Here is a 23555-nt window from a genome sequence, read left to right on the forward strand (position 1 = left end):
GAAATATCTTGAAACGATCATCATCCGAAATATACTTTGCTTTTTTGTCGTCCATTTCTACTATTTTCCCTCCAATGCTGAAAACTAGATTTAAGCAACCTAAATCAAAACAATGCAGCACCAACCTTGTCCCACCTCCTACTGCACAGTACTACAGATTACATAAAAGCAGTAAAGACGCACTGATAGGCTGATTAAAACTTTATCATTTGAACAGTAAACAAGAACGCTAACTGCTTTGGAGAATTTTTTGTGTAAATGTTATTTGTGGACGTTTTTTGTTTGTTTGTTTTTTGCTTAAGTGCAATGCACACGGGACGGCGAAGGAATAAAAACGATAGGTTGCAGATGCAACCTCGGTTCCCTGAAAGAGAAAATAACCATCAAGGTATGGGATATTGCCGTCAGGCAGTAGCGATTGGCTGAGCTTTATAGCAAAGCTGCCGATAGGCCTCCTCGCAAGCTGCCGTGTAAGCCCGCCCCGCTGGGAGCTTACTACACGCAGCGCACGGAGACTCTCTTCCTCTTTTGCTCTTCAGGCCGTGAAGGCTTCCAGAGCGACCTCGCAGCTTGATGGTTATTTTGTCTTTCAGGGAACCGGGGTTGCATCCGCAACCTATCGTTCGCTTTCAAGTCAAAAATAACCATCAAGGTATGGGAACAGTGTACCCAAGCCGTCGCGAGGGAGGATTCTCGGCAGTAGGACAGACTTACGTCATAACGCAACTACGTAGGCAGTACATCTACGCATATGCGGAGCTGCGCCTCAGTGTCTATGCTCACAATGACACCTGTCCTAAGGTGGAATAGTCAACACCATCTCATCAACCACTCTATATGTCCGCACCCTGAGGCGTCATAGAGTGTAACACAGATGCTCCAAATGACGGAGCAGAGGATTCCAGTACATTCAACCGGTAGAACCTCGTAAAAGTATGCGGTGTAACCCAACTGGCTGCAGCGCAAATGTCAGACACCGGCACCCCTCTAAAGAGGGCCCAGGATGTTGCCATACCCCTAGTGGAATGTGCCTTCAACTGCCCTGGTGTCGGAAGGCCCATAGAATCATATGCTAACTTAATAGCATCCACTATCCAATGGGAAAGGCGTTGCTTAGACAACGGCTGGCCCAAAGTCTTAGAACCATGGCATATGAACAGCTGTTCTGTTTGCCTCACAGTCCTTGTGCGGTAAATATAACACCTCAATGCCCGCACAGGGCAGAGCATGTGTAACCGCTCTTCCTCTGGGGAAGAAAAAGGAGGAGGATGGAACGCCATCAACTCGACTGGTTGGTTCATATGAAACGGGGATATGACCTTGGGTAGAAAGGCCGGATTTGGACGCATGGAGACCGTCTCCTGCGAAACGAGTACATGATGAATGCACCGAAAGCACATGCAACTCGTTCACACGTTTTGCTGATACCACAGACAGCAAAAATGTAGTTTTTATAGACACGAGCCTCATATCCATGCTGTGGAGAGGCTCGAACGGTGCCTTGGTGGCTTCTAGCACCACATCAAGGCTCCATGACGGTAAACTGGTCGTCCTTGAAGGCCGCAAGCGTCTTGCGCCTTTCAGGAACTGAGATGCCAGAAAATGGCAACCAGGTGATAACCCGTCAATGCGTCCATGGCAAGCCGAAATAGCGGCTAAATACACTTTAAGTGTAGAGGGAGATTTCCCCTCATCTAACAGCTTCTGCAGAAACTGTAATATCACTGCCATAGGGCAGGAGACCGGGTCATGGCTCTCAGCCAGACACCAACTCTGAAACAATTGCCACTTATACGCATACTGCGACCTAGTAGAGGGTGCTCTCGCACTCTGAATGGTCGATATAACCACCATCGAAAGCCCTAAGGCTGACAGGCGTTCCTGCTCAGGGGCCAAGCCCATAACTGCATGAGTTTGGGGTTCGGGTGCCATAGCCCTCCTTAAGCTTGGGACAACAGGTCCGCTCGCAGAGGGAGCTCCCTCGGGCAACCGTGCAACAACTGCACCAGACTCGGGAACCATATTCTCCGAGGCCACCGAGGAGCGATCAGAATCACTGTCGCTTGCTCTACACTGACCTTCTCCAAGAAGGCGGGGCGCATCGGAATCGGTGGAAATGCATACAGGAGCCCTGGCGGCCATTCGTGAGCCAGTGCATCGACTCCTAGGGGGCTGTCGAGGTCCTTCACCGAGAACCATAGGGGCCAGTGCGTGGTCTCTCGCGAAGCGATCGACTTGCGCTGTGCCGAACCATTCCCAAAAGCGCTCTACCACCCGAGGGTGAAGACGCCACTCGCCTGCAAGAGGACCTACTCTGGACAGGAGATCCGCTGCGTGATTGACTCTGCCCAGTAGGTGAACCGCACGCAGAGAGGCTAAAAGCGGTTGTGCCCAAAGCAACAGCCGTGTTACCATCCGGTGAAGACCAGGGGACCGCAAGCCGCCCTGGAGGTTGATATACGCCACTACCGTGGTGTTGTCTGACCGCAGTAACACGTGCTTGCCTAGAAGCACTGGCAAGAAGTGCCGAAGGGCGAGGTCCACCACTCTGAGTTCCAGAGCATTGATGTGGGCTGACCTCCAGGGTCCTGACCACAATCCATGTGTCCCTGTCCCGTTCCAGACTGCTCCCCAACCCTGGTTGGAAGCGTCGGTTGTGATGACTTCCCTTCGGAAGATGGGAACCAAGCGTACGCCCTGGCGGGTGTTCGACGGAACTTTCCACCAGCGCAGTGCTTCCCAGCAGGTTCGGGATACCCTCAACCTGCGGTGTTTGTCTCTCCGCGGATGCAACGAGAAGGCATTGAACCAGGCCTGCAGAGGTCTCTGGTGTAGTAAGTCCAAAGGAAGGGCTTGCGAGGCGGCAGCCATCAACCCCAGCATGCGCTGACACAGCTCCATGCTGACTGTTTCTCTCGACCTGAATAGGGAGAGACACCGCTCCAGCGAGGCAACTCTTTGTGTCGACAGGGTCGCTTCCATGGACACCGAGTCCAGATGCAGACCCAAGAATTCGGTCTGTTGGCTCGGCACGAGGCGGCTCTTTTCTGAATTGACCTTCAGACCTAGCCGCTGAAGATGGTCTGTAACCATCACTGTGTGCTGTGCCAACTGCTCCTTCGACTACGCGCAGACGAGCCAGTCGTCCAGATAGTTCAGCAGTCGGACGCCTTGAGCCCGCAAGGGAGCTAAAATGGCATCCATACACTTCGAAAAGGTTCGAGGAGCTAGAGACAGGCCGAATGGCAGGACACAAAACTTGTAGACCCTGCTCTGAAATGTGAATCGTAGATACTTCCTGTGACCTGGACAGATGGGAACGTGAAAGTACGCATCTGTCAGGTCTACGGTGGTAAACCAGTCGCCCTGCCGGACAGACTGGACAATGTGCCTGTGCGTAAGCATCTTGAACGACAACACCCGTAGGTATTTGTTCAGTACTCGCAGATCTAAAATAGGGCGGAGCCCATCGTCCTTTTTTGGCACTAGGAAGTACTTGGAGTTGAACCCCTGGTCGGTCAGAGCAGGGTCTAGTAGTTGAATGGCACGCTTCCTGAGCAATGCCTGTATTTCCACATTCAGAGCTGAGGACTGAACCGAGTCCTTCACTGCAGTTACAACCACTCCCCTGAAGGGGGGAGGTTTTAACCGGAACTGAAGGGTGTACCCGGTGAATATAGTTTTGCGCACCCAGATGTCGTTGGTGCATTTTTGCCAGAACAGGAGCTGTGGAACAGTGTAGGGGTGGGTTAACAGCTGCCTGACGTTCTCAGGGCTGTTGTGGCTGCGCTCGTTCACGAGGGGCCTGACCAGAGCCACGAGGGCGTGGCCTGCCACCTCCTCTAGGGCGCCACCCTCCGCACTGCGGTCTTACAAACGAGGGTCGGCCGCGCGCTGATGGACCTGAAGGGGAGGTCTTACTGCCCCGTGGTTGCGCCTGCTGCTGTGGTGGTGTCCTGCACCACTGATGTTCCTGAGGCCGCTTCGGCTGGAACGGCTTGTTTGGCCACATTTTCGCCATTTGCTGCGATGCCTCCCGCGCCTTGACGGAGCATTGCAGCATCTCCTCCACCGCCGGACCGAATGTATGTCCCAGTGTAATTGGGGTATCCAGCAACGGGGCCTTGTCAGGCTCCTGCAGTCTCGCTTGCGAGAGCCAGAGCTGCCTTCTGGCCACCACCAGGGACGCGATGCTCCTGCCCTGAGCCTGCGCATTGAGCTGGGCCAACCTCACCAGCAGCTGAATGACCGTCACCAACTCGCTTCTGAGAGCTGCAGAGGGGCACTCAGGCAGGTCTCTAGCGAGTGCCGCCTGGTAGACCATTAACAGGCTGGCCACATTCGACAATCTAACCGCCTCTGTGGCCGCAGCGTACCCCTTCTTTAGGTGTACCTCTGTGGTCCTACACTGCTTATTGGGGCATGCAGGATCTTTTGTCAGCCCCGATAATGTTGGCGTCTTCACCAACGCAGCGAACGCAGCGTCCACCGGTGGGAATGACGCCAACCCGTCTTCACTTGCCCCTTGCATGTTAAAAGCTGAGGCCTTGCGAGAAGTCGCAGGGGCAGAGGCCGGAGCCCCCCAGATGGATTGCACCTCTTTAATAAAGTCTGGGAATGCCGGAAGCATCCTGGACTGATGGGGCTGGGCTGAAGGCGACTCGAACAAAGATCGCCGTGATAGCTCCGTCATCGGCCACTCAATCCCCAAGTGGCGGGTTGCTCTCTCCACCACAGACCACATCGGGTCATCGGTATCCAGCACCTGGAGCTCGATGTCCTGCTCAGAGTGCTGGGAGGCTATCTCAGCCTCTATACTCTCCCCTTCTAGGATGTCAGATGCGTCTCTGGAGACTGCATCGATATCCCACTCCTTTAGAGGTTGTACTGGGAGGGTGACGACCAGTGCAGGTTGTGGAGGGGCCACTGGCTGGCTAGCAATGGGCCCAGTCGGTTGTTCTGGGACTGGGGGCACCACATTTGCTAAGGACATGAGGATGGACTGCTGTCCCATCATAAGTAGCTTATTATTAGTAGCTTATTGATCCCAGAATCTCATCAAGCAGCTTCTTGAAGGATCCCAGGGTGTCAGCTTCAACAACATTACTGGGGAGTTGGTTCCAGACTCACGGACCTTCAAATAAGTTTCAACTCTGAAGGTAGATTCTGTCAATTAAGGACTGAAAGAAATGGATTTGAAAAGATACCCCTAGATAGATTATTTGATGTATTAAGGTTAAAAGGTTCAACTGTGTTGTAACTTTTGGCTGTTGCATATCTTTCTTCTGCGCTGTTAATGTTACTTTGGAACAGATCTCTCCATCCTTTGCAGTTTTTATTTATTTATTCTAATATCAACATCATCAGGTTTACTATCTTACTTAGCACTACTTTCAAATTTATAAAATAGAAAATAAACTACACATAGTTACAGTTAAAACAAATAATTCTAAGAAGAATCTTTTGTAGCAAAAGTTTTGATTTTGTGGATGAGGAAAAAAAGTTACAAGAAATACATATTTCTTTCTTATATTATATGTTTTGCAAAACTCCAAAAATGCAAAATCTATTCATACCCTTTGATGCTATGAAATATTGTCTACAAGGTGCTAGAAATTTCAATATGATAATGCAGAACCTAATTCCAGAAAAGTCTAGAAAATGCTGGATTGTAGGAGAACATTCTTAGAGAGTATAAAAGGGTTAGACATAGGATGATTGCTGTCATTACCAATAAGTCAATATGGGAAAAAGTAAAGAGCTATCTGTAGATGTAGAAGAATTGTGAGGAAGGTTAATAACAATCTGAGATTGACTGCCAAAGATATGCAAAGTGAATTGGCTGCAAGTGGGACTCGGGTTTCCATTTCAACCATAGGTAGAGTGTTGCATGGTAAAGGTCTCAATGGTTGCAGGCCAAGGAAAAAGCCACTCTTAGGAAAATGTCACAAGGACATGCGCTTAAAATTTGCAAAATGGCATTTGAATGATGGATATGAGTTCTGGTCAAAGGTTCTGTGGAGTGATGAAACAGAAATCGAGCTATTTGGTCATGCTGATAGTCATTACGTTTGGAGAAAGTCTGGTGAGGCGTACAAAGAAAAAAACACCATACCTACTGTCAAGCATAGAGGTGGTAATATCCTTCTATGGGGCTGTTTTTCCTCTAGCACAGGAAATTTAGTTCCAGTACATGGTAAAAATAGATTTCATAGCATACCAAAAGATATTGGCCAATCATCTGAAACCCTCCGCTACAAAACCTGGTTAAAGAAGAATAATAGGTTCTGGAATGGCCTAGTCAAAGTCCCGATCTAAATCCGATTGAGAATCTTTGGTATGAGTTGAAGAAGGCTGTGCACAAGAGAAGTCCTCGGAATTTGAATGAACTGGAACAATTTTGCGTTGAAGAATGGTCAACAATTACTAAAGAATCATGCCAAAAGCTCATTGACAAATATCTTAATCGTTTAAAAGAGGTTATTATTGCTAAATTTAATTTTCCTTGTCAGGGTATGAATACTTTTGAATTAGCATTTTTGGAGTTTTTGCAAAAAAAATGCTGAAATAAATAATTGTAGACATCTATTTCTCGTAACTTTTTTTCCTCATCCACAACAGCAAAACTTTTGCTACAAAAGATTTTCCCTATAATTATTTGTTTTCGAGAAATTTTTTGAAATTATAAATTACCAATGGAGTATATAAAACTTTTGACTACAACTGTATATATACACTGAGTGTACAAAACTATTTCATGGAAAGAGCAGGTGTTCCTAATGTTTTCTACACTCAGTGTGTGTGTGTATATATATATATATATATATATATATATATATATATATATATATATATATATATATATATATATATATGTAGACAGCAACTCCTGTTTCAATTAAGTCCAAAGCCCCAAGGAATTCTCAATAAAATCAATAGTCTTTATTTAAATATATATAAAACCTTCTTTGTTTGGCCAATGTGCAGTTTATTTTGTGTTTTGTTTAAAAGTTTAAATACTGAGCACAGCCATTGTGACTCAGTTTCACCCCATATCCCGTATCCTTGCATGCATTTCTGGTCTGACATCACCCCTACAGTCAGCCTATTTATTGGATACCTATTAATTAAATATAATAATACATACAGTTGCCCCGCGTTATACCGCCCCCCTTTATAACGCCACCATCGCATACCACCAGTTTCTCTCTCTGAACAAAAAACAGTGCTATTTTTACCTGTTATATCGCCACTCCGCTGTCCGCCACCCGCCAACTTCCCCAGCCAAGCAAACTTAAATATAAGCTTTGTAGTTTCCCTCATTGTAGCGCCAGCGAAATAATCATGGCCAATTAAAATAACAAAGTTATGCAGTTAACTTTTGACTTGCTTTCCTAATTCATTGTTAACTGAATGTTCATACCAATGTCATCAACACTCCCGCTCCCAAAGCAAAACAGAAAGTACAAAATGGCGAGTCAACCCTACATTTAACACCAGAGCAAAAGAAACAAATCTGCATGTATGCATCTGAAAATAAGAAAGCAAGTCAGTAAGTGAGGCATATACTCTTAATCGAAGGACAATCTGAGACGGATAAAAACAAATGGCTTACCCTGATGGAACGGGTTGATTTGTTTAACCTGAAAAAGACTTGACACAGTCTAAAATAAGTGACTTTTATAAACCACAGTAAATGTTAAAAAAAAAAAAAAAGTACGGTAAGAGATTTGTTTGTTTATGTGCAAGTTTTGCACAAATGAAGGCTCACTTAAACTAAAGCTGCAGTTTTGTAAACAGCAGAATAGTTTTTTTTTTTACTTTTCATTTAAAAAAAGTGTTTGCCTGTATATATTCAAAAAATGTTTTAACTGCTTAAAAAAGAATGCTGTTGAACTTAAATTGCTTTGTGAAATAAATAGATGGCATTGTTCAATGTGGGATATTATTCAGCAGGCTTACAGTTGTGCCACAAACAGTGAAGTTCAAATGACCAGTACAGTTAAAAAAAAAAAAAAAAAAAAAAAAAAGGTACGCTTTTTTGTTTTTGTGGAACTGTTGTTTGGGTGATTTGACACTAAATGAGTGTTTATTTTTATTTATTTATTTTTTAAGTATAAACTGTTCCTCAAAAGTAACCATGTATGTTTCATACAGATGGGAAAAGATTATATAACATCACTAGTAGATCTACTGGTGTGTTAAGAACTAGTACTGTAGATTAATGATTTATTAAAATGGCCTGGAGATATTGTAATTGTATAACTAAAAAAATAAAACATTTGAATTTATTGCAAACATAGTAGGTTGTGTGTGTGTGTTTTTTTTGACCCTCACTATAACGCCACCCTCGCTTATTGCTCGTTTTTGCCCATGGCCCTTACTTGGCGGTATAAAGAGGGTTGACTGTACTGTTATATATATATATATAACAAAACAACACAAAACACTCACAATGGAAATTTATAATTTCTAGAAATATCTCGAAAACAAATAATTGTTGGCAGAAAAAAATTGATATTGAACTGTGAACTTCAAAGAATGCTGAAGGATATTTTTTGCCTGGGCAATGGAGTCATATTGTACAAATATTGACTAACAACCTTTTGACAGAGCAAATGAATCCTAGCCAACAATCTCCGACCCGACCTGTTAGGGCACGGTATAACAGGAACAGTGTGCCCTGTACTGGATGGTTCGGCAGTTCATTCCAGGTTCAGTCGGAAGCCGACCATCCAGGAAGGGGGTGGAGTCACAATACCAGAAGTCATTGCTCTAGTACAGTAAGCGATGTGTCAGTCATGGATTGGAGGAGACATGATTGAACTAGCTATTGGAGTGGGCGTGACTAAGGGTATTTCAGGGGATGTGACGATACAATCTGTTCCTTTGTTATGGTTACGAAAGGACCTGTAAAGGAGTGAAGTGGAAAAGAACCGTGAGTGTTTCGTATTGTTTTGTTTTGTCATATTAACTAATATTTGTTTGTCATTATTAGACAGCTAAACTATCCGGGAACTGCCACTACAAAGCCAGTATTAAACCTGGACTGCACCGCACCATTGTTCACTATAAACTTGTATAGCACCACCTACACAAAGAGCACTAACTACTGGATTAAGTGATTGTGTCTGTATTTGTGTGTGTCTTATTTCGGCACTGAACCCTGTGCTTTAAGTGAGCGATACACATTGGTGTGTAGAGTCAGTTATTATTTATCAGCCAATAAAGAGCTGTTTAACTGTGAACGGTGTTGTTTCAAATCCTGTTGTTCTGCATCTTGTAAAGCGCTTTGTGATGGTGGTCCACTATGAAAGACGCTATATAAAATAAAGACTGATTGATTCCTGAGCACTGCATCACCTTTACATCTGCACACTGCAAACCACTTTGCCACATAGCCCTTTAGAACTTCTTTGAAAAACCTTAGTGATTTTTTAAAATTGTTTTAATCTGTCCCAGTTTTTTCTTTTTAATTCCTCAATACTTTTATTTCCTCGGTTCTTAACCATGCTCAACAATATTTGATCATGTTTCATTACATTTGACTATATGACATTGCAATAAGAAAAATAATACTGCATGTATTTTTGTTATGTTCAAATATAAGTTTAGAAATAGATTGCCATGTTTCTATTAAATCAGAAACATGATTAACCTTCTTCTAACATGAGGTTTGAGTATGTCATACGGCAGTGCTGTGTCTTTGCTGTTGATACTGAACTGGGCCTCTTAGGAGACTTCTTCTCCTTAATCCCACACAGCTGCTTTATTTTACTCACTGCCCTAAAGAAACAATCCGCCTCCACTCCGCTGGATTCCGCTTGAAAACATGTTAAGCTCCTGAAGATAAACTTTATGGGCCATTTACCCCTTTTGTAACTAATCATAAGTGTGACCCAATATCTAAATAATGTGGTTTGAATAAGGTCTAGCCTGCTTCCTTTTGCTATTAGACTTACTCACATTTTTCTCTTGCTTAGTGAACCAGATTGTTTCTTAATGTTTCAGCTAATAAGTTAGTCAAAGATAGCATTTTAGTTACTGTACATGTATTATGACTACATTGTTGTCTGCTTGTTAACACTCATGTCACTGTTAACCCTTACAATATTTTATAATATAATCTAGATGCCAGTGTTTCCTTTTCAGAAAGTTGTTTTTTTAAATATACACAAAAAAGTAGTCATGTTGAATGTATCACAGCAGTTATTATATTGAAACCTGGACAAGTTACTGTGTTAACCCACCTCTTCTGTTGAGCTTTTTTTGTATGCTTTATCCATTATGACCCCAGCCTGCCATGTGGGACTATCAGCCTCAAAACGTGCCAAGAACAGCAAACCCTCTCCAGAATCTAATTGAACTTGTTCATGAGTTACTTTGTGCCAAAGAAAGGGTTAGATTCAGAATGACATGAAGACAGTTTGTTTTAATAAAAATAGAATGTATATACTGATGTATGTTTAAATATTTCTCCTTAAGGGAAGGTGTTGCTTTAAATGGAGACAGATTTTTCCTAAACGTACCTTATCCTTCAACAGGTGCCAAGGTGCAGCTCCACATGGCACATAAAGCCACATACACACAGCCAAACCCATCTGATTAGAAACAGCAAAAGAACTGGCTTGCACACTGAGCACTTTAATTGATTACACACAAACAACAATAAAACCCTTAGCATTTCAAAACAGGAGGTCCTTCTTCAAGGTACTTCAGCACCTCACAGATATTTCCATAGCAACCAATTAAAAAGGAACCCTAACTTTCAAGTTTCATTAAGATGACCCACGGCTGAAACTGACATGTATTGTCCAGGGCAGGAACATCACTAAAACTTGCTCTAGCAAGAATACTGGACTACACAGAATTACACCTGTAAACGTTATCAGTAAAATAAAAACACCGTGAGGAATACAGGTTATCCCATATTTCATTTCTGTTTAGTGTCCTGGGTTATTATTCAATTGGTAGATTACATTAATGAATCCTAAGGCAGTAAGTAGGTAACATGCTGTTTGGTCCATAGAGTGACATGGTTTGGGAAGGGTGGAACAAGAGAAAAAAAACCCATAAAAGAGTAAGTACTGTAGCTTCAAGTGACATTTTCTTTTTCCATGTCTTCCTTATCTGTTTGCTATCATTCAGAGTGGTTCTGATGGCAATTCCTGAGACATGTATGTCTTTCTTTTAAATTCATGTCTGTGTTAAGGTGCTTTGAATATGAGTTTAGGAGCTTCTTTTTCAGTTCAATTTGCTTGCCATGGATATATGTAATGCAGCCAGTGTCTTTATATGAGTAAGCGCTAGCACCATCTGGTGTACTGCAGTGTATTGCCAGCAGACACAAAGAAAATGTGACAGATCAATAGCTGGCACTGAATTTTACTTCTCTAAAGACACTGGCTGATCCAGCAGCCTATGTTACATGTATCTGTGGCAGGCAACTGGCACCGAAGAGCAGTTCATTAAAAAAAATGTAATAAAAAAAAACAGTGTTTGAGAAATAGTACTTAGAACCCCTTGGAAAGATGACAAACATCATAAAAAGAAGAAAATACAAATTTGAAGTTACTTACTTAACAGAGTTTTTAATCTGGTTAAGTGTTGTACACAGGCGGCTGGAAAGGGTCAGAAAGCATGCACTAAGTAGTAGAAAAATTCTATTTTATTTGTCAAACACTTTAAAAACATGACAATTTCTTCAATCAACAAAGATAATTCCCCCCCTCAAATATTAACCAGATTCCATTTGCAGTGGCAATTTTAAGCAATGCAACAGAAATAATTCACACAGTTTTTTGTTCCTCCTATGCTCGAACAGGTGCAGCCACTATAACACCATTATTATTCAAAGCAACTTCCCAGTGATGTAATCTGCATGAACGAATTCCTGAAGGATACGTATATTGAAAATCTTGTCAAATAAATTAATGATTTCACCAACAATGTCAAATGTTTTGGGTTGTCTTAATTACTTAAGATCTTTTGTTGTTGTTAGAAAAGTATGCTTGGTAATGAGTTACCTGAATAAATATGCAAATTGAACGCATTGTCCTGAAAAGTTGTCGGTTCATATGAGGAAGGGGTATGTTACACAGGGGGAAACATTTACAAATCTGCTGAATTTAATTTAGCAAATGGAAAACGTTGTGATTCTTCGGCCTTTGAGCATTACATTAAATTCAGCAGATTTATCCCCAGGTTGGGGTAACTGTAGGGAACCCATTTTAATGATCTAAACTCCATAATATCTCAAATGAGCCACCAATTAAATAATAAATAGGACCCTGCCTTGTGTTTACATACTATTACAGTTCAAATACGTGAAAGAGACTCCCGTGCACTGGAGGAGATGTTGTTTTTCTGTATTTAAATCCAGTACTACCGATTATTATGCTTTAATTTACTTACTTACTTAATGTACTTGTTCCATTACAGGGTGAAGCATTACCATTTGTTCACAATTAGCACACGTTTAGAAATATAGTGAAGTGGGTTCAAAATAAGCTTTGCTGTATATATATATATATATATATATATATATATATATATATATATATAATCTTTTTTTTGTCTGCATATGTTTTTGTTTTGCTCTGTGTGTGTATTCTAGGGTTATTTTATATTTTAAAACCCAGTAACCCATCATTGGATGAAGTGTGCATTTGATGACATCTAGTGGACACAACTGCAAACAGCAACCCCTTCAGTTAAAAAATTTGTGTTCATTTGACCGAAAAAAAAAGTATGTATGCAGTGTAGCAGAAATCTCAGAAGTAATTAGGAATCATTTAGACATGAATAAGTATACACAACATTTTGGTCTATTAAAAGCAATTACTTCTAAAATGGTAGAACTATATCACTATTCTCGAAATAACCTTTTCAGGCACAACTCGTTATCTTAACCAAAGCCAAAACAAAAGATCTATTATATATTAAAAGTACCACTACAAATAAATTGACAAATACCACTCCTACGTTATATACTTCCTGCTGAAATGTGTCTTTAACAATTACATTCACTCAACATTTCCTATCTCTAAGACTTACTAGTCTTTCAAATAATTTGCTCTAGCTGCCTGCATGCTTTTTCAAGGCCTGTGTGTGCCTGTCTACCAGGCTAAAATCTGCAAAAATATCCTGTACATTTTTCCTTCCGCAGAGGGCAACCACTGACTCATAACCAACAAGAGTGACCCAAGCAAGCTCAGCTGACCGTTAACTAGATGCTTCAAGTAATTTCACCTAATGTAATTAATCAGTGTTTAAACCTTTGTCCCAATAGGAGCTGTTGTAAAAGAAAGAGTTTCCCTACTCAAGGTCTGTTTCCAATTGAATGCAAGTAATTGCACCTACAGGCTGCTTTGTAGTACCGTCAAAACAGAAGTTATATATGCAGGCTGAGCTACAGACGAACCTAAGTCCTTGTTATGTTTTACTGCCTGCCAAAATCAAAAGCTTTGGACAAAAGAATGTTTAGGGTGTATTATGCCACAAAAGCACCACTTGAACCAGTTTTGCCGGTCACTACTGTAGAAAAAACACTTCCCATGTCAAGGCAATCGTAATTCCTAGAAAACATGTAACATATTGGGGTAGCACTGCACTTGGGAAAGGGCTTGCTCAATAAAATAATTTATATGAAGACCAGATCATTAGCTACTAAGGATTCTAAGCTATGGCTGTGATATGCTTGGTGATCCTTAATGGAAATCACCCACACTGCTGAAGTCATCAGAAGAGAATCCCAGCGATCTCTCTGTATTTCTTCTTAGCCACTCCAGCAAAAAGACATCCTGAAATGATTATGGCCCCATTGCCCTTGAAGTATTAGAGGATTTAATATTTACTAAGACAAGGCCCATTCAAAATTATCTTTGAAAAATAAGGCCTCAACACAGCAGTCTTAGATGGGATATTTCTTTTAAGTATTCTATATAAATGTTTTCCATGACTGTTTCCACGGTTTATTTGGTTTTATGAATCCACCTTTCTGAAAATGAAAACTACTACGTTCCCCTAGTCCAGTCTCCAACATTGCACAAAGGTGTTGCTATCTTGACAGACGTGGCATAATGTTTTTTTGGGTGATTTTCTTTATTGCTTTTATTCAAGCTTGCAATTCAACAGCTGAAATCACTCAATATCCAGTGTCGAATCAACTGTCTCACTAATTAGGTTATTAAGTGCATATGCTTCAGTCATAGTCACTCAAGCGTGTCATGGTCAAGGATGAATGATCGAGTGATTAAAATGAAACCAAAAACATTTGGTCAATGTCCATCATTTATATACCTTATTTTTTTTTTCGAAAATAAATGTGTTATAATAGTATTAAGTTTATTTTGACGCTCAGCATAGATTTAAATACTAGTATTTCCACATGCCTTACGTTTTAATGAACAAGTCAATTGGTACATATCTTGTGCTAAAAAATACATGATTCATCATTATTGGAAAGCAGTTTTCCACTTGCGTAAAAATGTGTTATATGCATATAATAAGGTTTTGCTTGTGAAGTAGCTGGATCCTGTTGGCAATAAGAAAATTCTGCACTCAAATTTGGTAAAGCCTAACTTCAGTCTGTTCCCATAAAAGAAGGAATAAATGTGTAGAGCAGCGGATGTAACTTCTTTATTTGCATGTTTAGTAGGGCAACCAATGATTCTCTCGGGCATCATTTCAAACCTGTTAACCTTGCAGGGCTTAACGGAATGAGCAAGATAATACACAAGACTGAATCAATAATAAATGTCTTAATTAACATTTACACCGATTTGGACCATCTAAGATCATGAATGATCAAGGATCATGTTAAATACAAAATATTAAAAAAAAACTATGACACATAACCATGTTATTGATGACCCATATTAAAACAAAAAAAGTGTTTAATAAAATATATGCCCAAATAGTATGCAAAACTGTGTGTGTGTGTGTGTGTGTGTATGTATATATATTATATATATATATATATATAATGACCATTGGAATGAATTGTCTAATACTTTACAAGGTTTACAAAGACACTATTGTGGAACGTACCATAAATGCAGTAAGCAACACTGATCACTGAAGACAGAAAATGCACAAAACTTAAAACTAACCATGCAGATGTCATTCTAATCCAAGATTCCATCGCCTTAAAAAATGCAACAAATCAACTTGCCTTTGAAAAAGGATTAATTTTATTTACAATATTTAGCAGATTACAATAAAAATGCTCAAATGACTTGCCTCAGTAGAAGCAGTGATTAATTCTTTGAAAATGAAAATTATTAGAAACAAGAACTGTCTGTTTCCGCTGTAATTCAGCTATCCAGAGAGCATTGGCAAAGTGAGGTACTTGACGTGCACGATGTCTTGATTCCTCGTCATCAGTTTAGTGGCTTTCTCCTTTTTTACCTACAACCTGGGAGGACAAGAACATCTTTGTCATAAAGGCCAGCTTGCTTGAACACAAGATTACCAACTTTATCTGCAAGAGGTATTACTTGTCAAACTGTAAATGTTAGAGCCCACATTTTCCTCAATCTTTTGATGAGAACTTTGAAGAAATGAGCATAAATTAATCTGTACTACCAAATTAACTAAATAATGTGACTCATTGCGACTGAATTTCAAAAGACAGTTGGACTAGCATGAAAAGCATAGATTTAAGTGAAAACATTTTAACATAAAGCAAGGTTCAGTAGTATACATTCTTCTTAAGATCAGCAAAATTACAAGAACACTGACAAGTCTAATCAACCTATGGCTGCATTCACAATGGGTCTGTTTCAAAGAGACTCGGTCTGGTTTGTTTCGTTTGAAAATATGTATCAATGTGCTTGCTGTTCACACTTATCTGCGATCAAAGGGACCGAGTTTGTTTGGATGCAAGCTAAAATTATTTTTTTTTGGGCCCTTTCCATTTTCTTTCAGGACCGAGTTTGTTTTGTGTTCAGAATGCAGTTTGCAAGTGCACTCAGTTCTTTATATGGTCTGTGAACCGGATGTTTACACTATCCTGATCTTGAAAGGTGGCAGTTATTGAAGTGTTGCTCCAGTTTTTAACAGTGTTTTAGACTCTTACATTTTGCTGTGGAAGAAATCAGAGAAATTTTGCTAATTTAATGAATTTATTTGTTGAATGGCTGCAGGAAAATAGTGCAGTATTCAGTTATGCAACACTGCACTGTTCTCCTACTGTAGGCAATAAACAAAATACTTTGAGAAAACATACTATTAGTTATTCTTTTGTCCAGTTCAGCTTGGATTTTGCTGTCTGACCACATATCTATCAGAGCTTTAGTTTCTTGCACTGTCCATGTAATTAGGGTTACCAGATTTGCAGAGTGAATTTTTTCTTCAGTTCACTGACAGCATACCAACTCTGAAGCCGTTAAAACAGTGTATAATACCATAATAATAGTTTAAAAATTAAATATTGGGTGCAGTAGTCCAGATTAATGCGTAAAAACAGCAGGTACGCATCTTAATCTGAAATACACACTAAATTTAAATTTAATGTGTAAAAATATGCATAGCAATTTTGCTAGTCTAATCAAGTCTAATCAAACTAAGGCTACATTAACACTGGGTCTGTTTCAAACGGACTCGGTTTCAAACAGACCCAGTGTTTATTTTATTTTTGAATGGTGCTAACACAATCTATTAATTACTTCGCTATTAGCTTGCTGAGCACCGATCCACAACCAGGATGATTTAACACTTGTACTGTTTCAGACCGGGACAAAAAACAAAGGCTGTTTTTGCTCTACTTGCTTCCTCAGAATATTAAGTAATTGATGTGTGAAATGTTTACTTCCGAGTCAGGTTACCTGTTATAGTTTGATTCCTATGTGCAAAAGGACCGAGTCCAGCAGTTGTTCACATTGAGGCTTAGCAAGCGAACCAGACTTGTGCGTTTGCCAAACGGACAGAGACAACCTCTTTCGGTGGACATGGTACGGTTCATTTCCCAAGTGAACTTTGTTGTTCACACTTCACACCAAACATAGAGAGTGCAGACCAAACCCTCTAAACAGACCCGGTCTAAAGTGAACACAGCCTAAAGTGCAAACAATTAAAACTTTCTAACCTGCTTCAATATTTGTGTCCTTTGAGACAATAGCTGTGTGTGTCCCCTGGTAGTCAAATTATTGTTTGTACAGGAATGTTATAAAAGTGTTTTGTTTTTTGTTTTTTTATTGTTTCAACCAAAGGCTAAATCATTTTGCATTTTATTAATGGATCAGCAAAAGTTTTCATCTCTGTATAAATTCTACTTATTCACTGGTTATGATAAAAAATCTGGTTAGAAAAAAAGATTCTTACCCGTTTGAAGTCATTCATGTTTGTGGATTGTACAGGGGTGCCAATAAAAGTTAAATAGTTCACTTTTGTTGTTTCTTCATTGCCCTGGTTTGATTTTATAAATAGCTGGGGAAAATAAATTATAAATTACAGTATTGGAAAAAGATACTTGTTCACTGTATAAAATTAAAACAAGATAAACCATTATGTTCTTAATTGCTTTATATTTCCAAATGATTATTTAAAACTTGGGGATGCATATATATATATTATATATATATTTTTTAAAAGGTATTCAACAGGCTTTTCACTTACAGTTACACTGTTGACATTCTGAAATTTCACATAACGCAGCGGTATTAGGCTGTCTTCCTTAATGTCGTCTTCTGTTAAGTCTAGGGCTTGAGTAGGTTCACTTCTCTCAGCATCATCAAAGTCCATAGAGCGTGGAAGATTAATAAATATTTTCACGTACTTCGGGGCTTGAGCTGCAGACAAAAGGAAAAAAAAAAACACATGTTTTAATTTGTTATACAAAAGGTGTAGTTTGCACAAATCAAAACAGCAGTAGAAGTAACAACAAAATATTTAATACAAGAGTTTCTCTTGGGCACCCAATGATAAGATGGATAACATTCACCATTTATATTACTGTGTACTTTGTGTAGGACATATTGTTTCAAATATTTTTTTAAAATCACAATCGTTTAACAAATTGAATATTTTTTATTCATGTTATTTCAACAGTAGGACTGGCTGAGAAAGACTTAATTTACAAAGAAACGTGACATTCAGAAGCCAAAATGGAGGTGTAAAGTGATGGACATTTGCTTTATTTAAGTGTCTATAGTAACAAAATAAATACACACATCTTAATTTGACTATATAGGTCTGACATATGCAGTTCTGAAAGAAATACACATTACAGAAAAAAAAAATCATTTAAATATCTGATATTATACCAGTACTTTAAAGGGGTGTGGACAATATGAAGGTAATGCTTGTAACAGCTTAAAAGCATTAATGTCTGACACAGCGGTCATTGCAGCTAGATAATTAAATGGCAGGTGAATTTAGTGGCTGCTTCAGTAGGTTTCAGCTGAACTTCAAAAAAAAAAAAAAAAAAAAAGTGAGTTTGCTGGCATTTTTTCTTACATTTATTCTAGTGATAAAATTGAACATTCTACAAGATCACTACATTCTACCACTGCAGACAGAAAGTGAATAAACTAATCTTAACTAAATATGAATCAAAATTTAGAATTTTTAGCCAGAATGAAGGTCGTAACTCATGCCAAAATAGTGACCATAAAGTTGATTGTAGGGATAAATAATTATTGAACAGTTATGTTTTCCTTTAAAAGCAGTTATTTGTACTTTATGGATTTGAAGTAGGAGTAGTTAAATCTGTTTCTGCAGCACCAACATTTTTTCATAATGCAGAGATGCATTCATGTGTAGTACTTGTGTCCAAGTATTGTACATTGTACTTTAACTCAAATGAGAAAATGTTCTACATATTGCAGTTTTAAACAAATGTACTTCATTGATGCAACTGTTGAAACTTACTGTAATTGCAATCATGAAAGCACAGCGCATCATTGTTTTAGAAGCATCCTTCACCTGTGGTGCCAAATAAATAAATACAATTAAATAAATAAACCTACCAGCATCAATGGCGTGAAGTTTCATTGAAAAAAGCTTCACTGGCTGATTGAAGGCCATCGTAATTAGCAGCTGAAATAAAATAGAAAAATTGTATATTATAACAATACACATTTAAAGCAGATTTATTTTCTATTCAGCACTACTTTAAAATTATCAGTGGATTCTTAAAGTTGAACACTTTGTTCGTAAGCACTTTAGGTCAAGCATAATGGCAGGAGATGAAATGTTTTGACATGTATAAAAAAAGGTTTCCAAAAACAACACTTACAACATTATCCAGGAACCAAAGATTATATTACAAAACCTGAAACTCCTCCAGAGTCATATACTGCTTATACAGTGTGAAAGAGAAACTATTACATTTAGGCAAGATTACAGTTTTGCACTAAATAGTTTAATTTGACAAGTGAGAGCTGCCTAATGAAGTGATAGAACACAGTATCATTTAACAAATATATAAATCATATGTAGCATCCTGGAAAAAAAGTTAGACCACTACATGTATAGCTAATATTGCCATGATGACATGAGAGCTGTCTAAACCTGGCGCATAGTCTGGGACCACATTAGTAGAAGGAGCAATAGCCCATATTCACATAAATGTTGTACACATGTAGTCGCACCAACAATAATGTTGCAGTGCATCATAAAGTAACAGCACTAATGGAGGGCTTCTTATGATGGCTTTACAAAAACAAAAACTCAGAATATGTTACAGTTCCAATATCTTTAATCTTACAGTTCTGAAAAATTAAATGGAATCTAACATACCTAGCATGAAACTTTTGCTCTACACTGAAGGCTTTCCAATGTCATACAAGATGGCCTCACAAAATCTTACACTAAATTGTGCAAAAGCCAAGTAGCCTGCCTTGAAATGCAATCCTATAGGTAAAGAGATAGAAATAGAGTACAACAAAACACTTGAACTAAATCAGGGGGGTATATCAAATTCTCATTTACCTTTCCTCTAAGAAGCAGTCTCTTGGCATAAATTAAAGAAACACATTTTTATTTTAAACTAATTGGAATTGAAGTGCATGAGAAATCCAACTACTCATCTTTGTGCAGTTATACGGATTAATTGCATAAAACAAAAAGATTAAAGAAACCTCAGTCTGGCATCATAGACAATTAATGTATAATGTATTAGTAGCAGCAGTTTAGAAGCACTTGTCAAGGAATAAGTGTCAGATCTGAAATCAGTTGAATGACAGGAGAGTTTGGCATCACCTTGTTCTTTTTGCCTGCAACTCTCGAGACAACATTTATTTCCTAGTAAATATTTATGCTGCTGCTCATATAATTTATATTCCGTGCAGGAAAGAATGAAGTTTGTACCAGGATGGACATTTCACTTACCTGTTCATCACAATCCGATTCCAAGAAGGTTAGATCTTTTCGTAATCCATTTTCAAACCCATGATCATCGCTTTCATTAAGGCATTCACATCCAGCTTTGTTTACAAATGGCATAAGATCCATCTAAAATAGAATGTAATCATTTAATGAATGAATAACTCATTAAAGATATTTTAAAGAAACAACTTATTTTTGTAACTTAGAAAGCTTCACAGAAATGTTTGTTACAGATGCCGAGGACAAGGGATCACTGTACTCCCCTGTCCCATACCAAACTTTATGAGACACTGTCTCTTTATTAAACATGGACATTTTAACTTCATCAGATAGATTTTAAAAGACATTCAGGTACTCACATATCCTTTGGGGATATCCGAGTCTTCGTTGCTTCCTGGGTCGTTTTCTAGATGCTGTTTTATCTTCTCCTCTAGTCCCGAGGCATCAGCTCCCTGATACTGATCAATTCGCACTTTGTTCCGGAAAAACAAAAATGTAGGTGTAGCTGATATATTGTTTCCAGCAGCAGTTGCCTGCAAAGTAAAGATAAAAATGAATAAAATAAAGAGTAAATCTGATACCTCTTAGAAATGTGTGATCCAGCTCCAATATGGATTTTTAACCTTTGTTGCATCTGTCTTTCTACCAAGTTTCAGATTGTTATGTGAAAATTTGCTCAAGTTTTGGTTATAATGGACAGCGCTTTAATGAATATATGGATACTCATTGGTATGTATAGCACAACATGTGATGTTGACTATCTTGTTATAAGTTGGTTAGCTGATTTTATGTTCATGACTCCCATTTCCATTTCACTGTACAACAATAAAAATAGTTATTTACCCATTGGTATGGCTCTGCCCAACATTAATACTAGTTGTGTTTCTATTTACTTTAAACTGGTAAATGATGAAGGCAAGTTAGATTGTGATTTGAACATGTCAAATTTAAAGAGGAGATGCAGTAACGCTGTGAGTCAACCACTAATTTGTGGCTTTGTAATTACCTTTTTTTTTGCAATGATCTAAAAATGTTAGTTGGATGCAGGTCTTGGTAGTGTTACTGTATATTCCATAATTAAAAAGGTTGAGTAACCTGCTTTATTGCCAGCTGGAAAAAAATTGTCAAACAGCATTGCAACTCCTAAAGGGGTTAATTATTTCAACATCTTGAGAGAGCAGTATGTGATACATAATTACAGAGATACTTGTTTTTGATTGGATAGCTATTTCAACAGCTAGAGAATGCAGTCTAATGAATCTGGCTAGTGGGATGCATTACAAATATTCAGCATTAACCAACATTTGATTTTCTCTTGTCAATTGACAATAATGGATAGTGGAATACGAAGGAGATGTGTACAGCTTTACAGTTAACTTGTACTTAGATTGCAAAAAGAAAGAGAACAAAAAAGCTTTTTAGCAGTAAACACATATCTGGCCATGAAGTGACTACAGCAATTAAACTGTAAAGCATTCTGCCTTACTGTTAAAGGTAATCAATTCATTGACATATCAGCATTCAATTATTTCTGGAAACGAGACTAGTTGAGCCATAACAGGATGTCATACTTACAAGAAAAAGAAAAGATTCGAGGCAAACCAACTCAAACATACAGTATAAATGATGAAATTATACGGTAACATGCCAGCACAAGTGGGCTCATTTCAGACAGGGTCCTACAGGTGAAATTGCTTACCTGGCACTGATGAACATCCACTTCAAGAAAAACTGCCTGAGGGTATTTATTACTCAGCATATTAAAAGCGGGCGCTATTCTTACACAAGGTCGGCACCTTTAAAAGAAACAAAATACATCAATGAACATATGTTTGTTGAAAAATAGCACAAGTGCTCAACCTGCAGTAAAACTTGTTCAATCCCAAACAGCTCCAAATTACTGTCAGCATCAACTATTACAATGACTGTCTAAAGTTAAAACTCTGGAGAGAGCTGCTCATAAGAAAGGCAGGGACTTTTTCTACAGTATAGTCTTCTAACATCGATACAGGTGGATACTTGAGAGTAAACAAACATGCAATGCTGAGTCAAATCCATTAAAATCATTTGTTGCTAGAGACCTATTAAATACTCAGTTACATGTACATTATATACATCTGACAAAAAACAAAACAAAAAAAACATCACCACCAGTACTGTAGGCTATTTGTTAAGTTGTGTATAAAGACAAAGTCACTATTCTGTAAATACTGTATATAATATTCAGCTACTTTTTAACACAGATTTCTACATGTGTTTAGCCTATTGTTTTTACTTGAAATTGACGCACTGCTATTGCAAAAATAAATGATACATCACAAACACAACTGCTGCTAACTACATAGTTGAAACACAAACTGAAAGTTATCACAAACTTCCTGAACACAAAATGAGACCATGATGTTTCAATTTAGATGAAAAGTATTGCACTTCATGTTGAAAACTATCTGTGCTGTAATAACCGTACAGTAGGCTACAGTTTCATTGTATTGGTCCAACAAAATCAGATTTCTGGTCCAATCATGAGCTGACAATCATAACGAAACGGCGTATAAACATATTTGCTTACAAGCACCGATTAAATTCGGGTTTTATTTGTAAATACAGATACAGTACATACAGAACTGACTCATTGGTAAACAATTACCTACTCCTAACTGTATTATATTTTAAAAACAAATGCACTATAAAATATACAAATTTCAAAGTATAATCAACAAACAAAATAAAGGCGTATTTAAACAACAATTTTACTAAACACATCATTTTAAATATTGTACTTGACTACTGTTTAAGTGCTTATGAGTTCATAAATAGATGAAAGCAGATTAATCACTTTAAAACAAATAAAATAAACGGATCGTAATCCCAATTTTTGGTTAGCCTAATGTATGAATCATCACCCCTGTTTCCTTGCCGGTCCCACAAATGGCCAGGGCCTGCGTGAATGGCTTTCCCCATCTTATTCTTACCCGGCCATAGTGAACTTGACTACGGTGAGCCTGGAACCGGCGCCTGTGAGCTCTGGCTGGAACTCAGAGTCATTCCCGATTATCTTCACCCCGACCATTTTATGGAAAAAACTACAACAGGACGTTTTTTACACGTCTTGAAAAACACTGTGATATTGTCAATACTTTCAGAAAGTGACACCACAAATGTTGACTTGTGTTAGCAAAAGAACCACAACTCGCTTATCACACAGCAAACACGCCCCGTCAATT

The 23555-nt window shown here is 38.8% G+C and overlaps 1 protein-coding gene across 1 annotated transcript; it reads right to left on the bottom strand.

Annotated features, from left to right (window-relative positions):
• Window positions 1–15171: 15171 nt before the first annotated feature.
• LOC117408814 (thioredoxin-like protein 1) lies at window positions 15172–23547 on the bottom strand. The gene is made up of 8 exons (XM_034014141.3): window positions 23304–23547; window positions 22031–22127; window positions 20691–20864; window positions 20335–20457; window positions 18972–19041; window positions 17620–17792; window positions 17326–17430; window positions 15172–15418 (listed from the first exon to the last, which is right to left on the bottom strand). Exons 1-8 carry the CDS (start codon window positions 23399–23401, stop codon window positions 15389–15391), a joined length of 870 nt encoding a protein of 289 aa, XP_033870032.1. The 5' UTR covers window positions 23402–23547; the 3' UTR covers window positions 15172–15388.
• Between the last annotated feature and the right edge of the window lie 8 nt (window positions 23548–23555).

This window comes from Acipenser ruthenus, chromosome 2, assembly GCF_902713425.1.
Source record: "Acipenser ruthenus chromosome 2, fAciRut3.2 maternal haplotype, whole genome shotgun sequence".
In the NCBI taxonomy this organism is placed as follows: Eukaryota; Metazoa; Chordata; class Actinopteri; order Acipenseriformes; family Acipenseridae; genus Acipenser; species Acipenser ruthenus.